This window comes from Vigna unguiculata, chromosome 3 (assembly GCF_037176805.1).
Source record: "Vigna unguiculata cultivar grain cowpea cultivar isolate G323 ecotype 2 chromosome 3, ASM3717680v1, whole genome shotgun sequence".
NCBI lineage: Eukaryota > Viridiplantae > Streptophyta > Magnoliopsida > Fabales > Fabaceae > Vigna > Vigna unguiculata.
Window position 1 is genome coordinate 37545466 of NC_140794.1, and position 5754 is coordinate 37551219.

The following is a 5754-nucleotide window of genomic DNA, read 5'->3' on the forward strand; positions in this document are numbered from 1 at the left end:
GATTGTGTTTACAACCTTGTCTTAACAAGAAGGAAGAGAGAAAAGTTTGGTGATTAGCACTTTATGTGTATAAGAAACAACGTGTGTTCCCTCATCACTAAGCATCATCACGCCAAACCACTCGGTCAATTACCAACTTGTTCCAATGACCAGTTATTCTTCAGTTTTTGATTCACGGAAGCACTTCTGGGACTCTGTTGTAAGCACTTTTTTGCTGTGCTACTTGTTTTTTTTTTTCTTTTTTTCCTTTTTTCTTTCATCTTTCATTTCAAATTGCACATTACAAGCGCATGATAAAGGACAATATAACATAAATATTTTACTTTTCTTGCAAATCACTAACAATTATTTGGTATAAATGTTCATGCAATTTTTGTTATTAATTAACATAATAAAGTAGCAACCTGGGTATGTCCTTTTCTAAATGAATGAGACTCGATTCTTGTGAAAAAAAGTAATTTTTATTTGTTGTAAAGGTCCTATTTTTTGTTTTTTATTAATATAAAAAACAATTTCTCGAAATTCATTTTAGGCTTAAGAATACAATCGGTGGTCACTGTTTTCAACTTGGAAAGAAAAAAACAAAACTCAGTAAATTTATAGAAAGAAGAGCAACTAATATGTGGTTGGTTGGAGAGAGAGTAAAAATAGAAAGATGAATTTTTTAAGTTATTGTCTGCAAGGAAAGAACTTTACATACTTTATTTCTTGTTTCTTTTCGTCTCTTCTTTATTCTTTTCTAGCAATGCAAAATGAACATTTATTTGATGTTATACTCAGTTCAACTCATTCTTCAAATTTGTATCTATTCTATTCCTCTGATCTATAATGTTTTGGTTATGTTAGTGTTACCTTTTGTTGTGATGATTCCACAGGTGTGTTTGTTTTTATGGTATTTGATTGTTGAGTGCCTCGGCATTCTACCTGGTGCGAGCGGTGTTGAGCCCACATGAAAACAAGAGCTACTATAATACCAGTGGTCCTCTCACACACTCCAAAGGGTAAAAGAATTGAATACAGAATAACACATATAGTAATTGGCACGAAACAAAAGGCATATGAATTCTTCTGCTATTACAATTACGTGTTATACATATACACATGGAGCAGTTTTAAGTTCTTAAGTGCTACGCGACCTCACAACCGCTTCGATCCACAATTTTTCTCTGCAATAATTAAAATAAATGGTGTCTTTTTGTCTTAGTAATGAATCTTCAACTTTCTACATAATAATAATCAAACTGGTTTTTTTTTTTATTTTATATATATAGTAATGAATGAGATTTGATCAAATTCAAGATATAAACTTTCTGGTCCGGGGACTAAGCAATCTCCTGTCAGAAACTACACCTATAGCTAGAATTGGATTGACCACAGTGCTGAATTCTGTGGTAAAAGAGATAAATTTGGCCACAAGACATGCTTTGGTGGGTAGAAAAATTGGACCGAAATACAAAACAAATAAAGTTACACTTGTCTTTAACCTTTGCATTGTCTTTTTTTTCCCTCCACATGATTCTTCTAGTCTAAGAAAGTAGATGGAACACGCTTCTGTTAGGTTGCAAGACTAAAGAAAAACTGACATGAATACAAACTAGAATATCCATTTTCCACAAAGACTAGTCAGTTGCCGATGGTAACTAAGATTGTGAAACTGGATTCAATTTTTAGTTATTGATCATCACTTAGAAGATGAATTGACCATAAATTTTTAAAATCATGTTTTGTACATTTCGCCGAGAGGATGAAACCAAGACTGATAAGAATGGAAAGGCAAACATTCTGATATTATTAATTGAATCTGTGGAAGGGTGAAATTGTTATTTGCAGCAAAGGAATGAAATTCTAAGACTACTGTTGGTTATAGGAAGAGTCAAATATTTCAATGGAGATACTACCAAATTGTCATGTGACATTAACTTGAAAGACAACAGCTACCTCCTACCAAACAAAGCATAGTAAAAGCGTTAAGAACAAAAATCCTTTATCCACATGGCTGTACAATGCATTCGCTTTCATCATATGGGATAAAGACAAAACATTCTAAGAATTGGAGACATTGATTCAAGTACCTCAACAGCAGATGCTTCAAAATGATGCAAAACCCAGGATGCCCATTTCCTTATTCCTCAACAGGAGCAGGTAGATTTAGATCAATCAGGCATGGAACAACAGGAGCAGCTTGTTTGATCACCAGAGTGTTTTCTTCAGACCCTCCAATGAAATGGGATCTTTTGTGTCCTCCCAAGGCTTGACCTGACCTGAAAATTTTGTAGCAGATTGGACACTCATGATCCCTGCTTTTCTTAGACTTCAACTTCTTCTTCGCCTTGCTTGTGGACTTCTTTCCATTGAGGACCTTGCTGTTATGAGACCTGGGAGCAGGATAAGATTCTGTCTCGGAACTGTTTTCATGGCTCTCCTCAATTGAATCATAAGAATCATAGTCCCTTTCACCCTCCAAAGACTCATACTTCCAGCCCTTTGTGCCATTCCCATATACTTCATTACCAAAACCACTTGCTATCTTCTTGCTAGAACCACCAACTGGATTGTTATCAAGAGACTCATAGTTGTTTCTCTTTCTTGAATCAAACTTCCTTGCAGTTCCTTCTGTTCCATCATAATCCAAATCCTCCATCACTAATTTCTTTACTAAAGTTGCAGCGTATTTGCTTGACTTATCTCCCACTTTGGGCCACTTAAACTCATCAGTTGAGACATCAGAGTCTACCATTTTGGTTTTGGGACCATGTTTGAAATATCTAGAACCTGAATTATCAGAAGCACCAAACTCAACAGACTTTAACTTGATATCATTAACCCTAAGCAAGTTGTTGTGAACAAGACGATAAGCATTATTAGAGAGAAAGTTATAATTACCATTGGTGACAGCAATCCGGGTATCAGGAGAGGATGATTTTGCTTCTAGAACAACTGAGTTGTTATCAGAACATTCGGTAACCGAAGCAAAACGACCCTTGAAGGTAGAATCTCTAGACAGCAGCATCAAGCACCTAGCAACCTCTTCTTGCTCCTGCTCCACCTCTGAAACGGTTGAAGAGCCATTGGCGAAGGGAACAGAAGAAGAAGAAGGAGAAGAAGAAGAAAAAGGGTGATTGGAAAGGTTAATGGTCTTGACCCTCATTCTCTTGGATCTCCTTGGATGAGATGGAGCACAGGTCTCGGTATCAGATTGACTGTCCATAACCAATTTCAGTTTCTTGTCACTGTCTTCAAACTTGATGGTTCTCTTCTCTTTATCCGAGTGACAAGCCATGTGACCACACAGAGCCTTCAGCGATGGGAAACCTTTCCCGCATTCTTTGCAGAACCTCTCCTCCTTTTCATAGTTGGCACCGGCAGCACCGGTAGCAGCACCACCACCACGAGCGCTGGAATGCACGAACCTCATTGTTTTCTTTGGGTTCTCTCTGAGGCCATAAATGGGGTTCCCGACAACATCTTCGCACCATAAATCTCTCTTCTTCTTGACAGCATCCGAGGACTTGATGAAGATGTCAGCATCAGCATTAGTTCTTTCTTCAGTGATATGGGTCCTGATGTGACCCCCCAGAGACTTTCCACAAGGAAACCTCTTGCTGCAATACTTGCACACATACTTCCTCTCCTCCATTGGACTGGACTGACGTGACGTGAATCTGACGCAGAAACCAGATATACCCAACAAAGTATGTCACAAACCTCAAATCTGCAAGGACAACATAGCATTCAATCCATGATCATGTTTCCAGCCCCACCCAAAACGGTGAAAGAAGGAGAGAACAGAGAAGAGAAAGGGACAAAATTGAGATCACCAAGTTGCTTGCTTTTTAACCAGGTGGTGATGATGATGATGATCAGAAGAGAATCAAAATGGTCAGATGTGACAGTTCCATAAGTACAAGATCCAACCCACAAAAAGGGGAGAGACCCCTTATTTTCCGTTTCCCTATAGAATGCTCAAAATTTAATGGGTATATGTAGTGACAAATCAAATTAAAAAGGGATCAAATCAAATTCGATGGTAGTTGCCACTACCAGTGCCTTCCACAATAGTTATTCATAGTAATACAAGAGCTAATCAATCTACACTCTGATTTTGCTTTGCTCTTTGGTTTTATGGTTTATCTTGTGTTGGGTGTAGTAGTTGGAGGAGAATTCCATGCAGAGAAAGAAAATAAATCAAATTAAATGAGAAAATGAGCGATAGGCTGCACGTGTAACTGTATGAGAACCATTGGGAGTTCATTGAACGATCAAGATTTGTGGATTGTTTTGAGGATCTCTAGGCTTTGGTGCCACATATGACACACTAAAACTGAAACATCCAAACTATGTCTTAGATTGTCTTGCTTCTAAGCTCATACAGCTGAATTTGTCCCCTGCAATTCAAAATCATATTTAATTGCATTTAACGTGTCTTTATTCCGATGCAATGCCTTTCATACATAGTTTTCCTCATAACTTCTTCAGATTGCATTTAGTTACCTTTCATCTTTTCAGATCAAGTGGAGATTTCTTGGTTGCTCTTCTCTGCCTGCCCAATAAATTGTTTCCTACAGACATACAAATTTTTTCCTTTTCTATCTTTCGATTCAAATTCAAAAGTGTGCACACATATTCAACCAATTTATCATAAAAGAAACATGTACTATATCACCATGTTAATTAATTTATTGAAAGAAAAAGTTATACACTAACTATATAAACTAGTTAAATAAAAAAAAAATGACAATGTTTTGATACTATCACACAGTTACGATTTTGATACATTTGTTAACTTTAATATGCATACCATAAAAATCATATTGATGATTGAATTTTGAAAAAGGTGCAACCTTTATTCTTTTATAAACTATTAAGTCCATGCCAATTTTGGAAAGAAAAGAAAAAAACTATTCTTTCCACATTGTATTATTTTCATTCATACCATCCACTTAGAAAATTGTTTTTACAACTTTTCTTATGTACGTTTTTTCTTTTTTCACATATTCATTAATATCTTTACTTTTTTTACTTTGAGAGTTGCAATATACTCTTATCTTATTGTATAAAAATTACTCTTTCCTTCCCTGTAAATATTGCAATCTCCATTTGTATGCTAAAAAGTTAAACATCTTTTTATTTGTCAAAGCATATAATGTTCACTTTTTTCTCATTTTAAGAGAATTGAATTTTAGTCAAATTTTTTTTAAATACATGATCATAAATCTCCGTCACCAACCTTATTAGTGAAACTTAATTAATTATAAAATATTATTTTTAAAAGAGAAATAATAAACAAATACGTACAATATTACAAATTTAATATATTAAGATGTTTTAAAACTTGTCATGTTAAAAACAATATACACTGTATACTACTAAAATATATATTTCACAGATAGTTATTTGTTAATAAATATAATCAATTTCATATAATTAATACGTTATCTTGTAACGTATATATGTAAAAGGATATTTTGTTTTATACATTGTGCCAGTTAACTAAAAGAATTATTCTAAACAATCTTTTTAACTAAAACTTAATTTCAGTAGTTTTTTAATTTAATTAATTTTACACTCTAAATTTATTCAACTTATTGCTCATAAACACAAAACATTGAGAAAAAAAGTTAATTTTTATTTTAAATATCATTTTAAAATGATTGAAAGACTTTTTTGTTTTTCATATCGAAACTAAAATAACATTGAAAGTTAAGCGTAATATATTTTAAATATAATATATTTGATCATTCAACATCTAAAAGT

At 34.2% G+C, this 5754-nt stretch overlaps 1 protein-coding gene across 4 annotated transcripts; it reads right to left on the reverse strand.

The window, feature by feature from the left end:
• Positions 1-1025: 1025 nt before the first annotated feature.
• LOC114177115 (uncharacterized) lies at positions 1026-4392 on the reverse strand. Of its 4 annotated transcripts, none has more exons than XR_014993535.1 (2): positions 2073-4391; positions 1026-1166 (listed from the first exon to the last, which is right to left on the reverse strand). XR_014993535.1 is itself a non-coding variant. In XM_085670774.1 (2 exons), exon 2 carries the CDS (start codon positions 3635-3637, stop codon positions 2123-2125), a length of 1515 nt encoding a protein of 504 aa, XP_085526900.1. In that variant the 5' UTR covers positions 3638-3712; positions 3819-4387; the 3' UTR covers positions 1887-2122. The 4 variants fall into 4 exon arrangements, 2 of the variants coding, with proteins under 2 accessions (XP_085526900.1, XP_027918165.2); XR_014993536.1 differs by lacking the exon at positions 1026-1166 and adding an exon at positions 1887-1941 and having other exon boundaries at positions 2073-4392; XM_085670774.1 differs by lacking the exon at positions 1026-1166 and having other exon boundaries at positions 1887-3712; positions 3819-4387.
• Between the last annotated feature and the right edge of the window lie 1362 nt (positions 4393-5754).

Bases quoted from the DNA above. Each gene is read 5' to 3' on its own strand.
- LOC114177115 (XM_085670774.1), bottom strand. From the start codon at position 3,637: ATGGAGGAGAGGAAGTATGTGTGCAAGTATTGCAGCAAGAGGTTTCCT.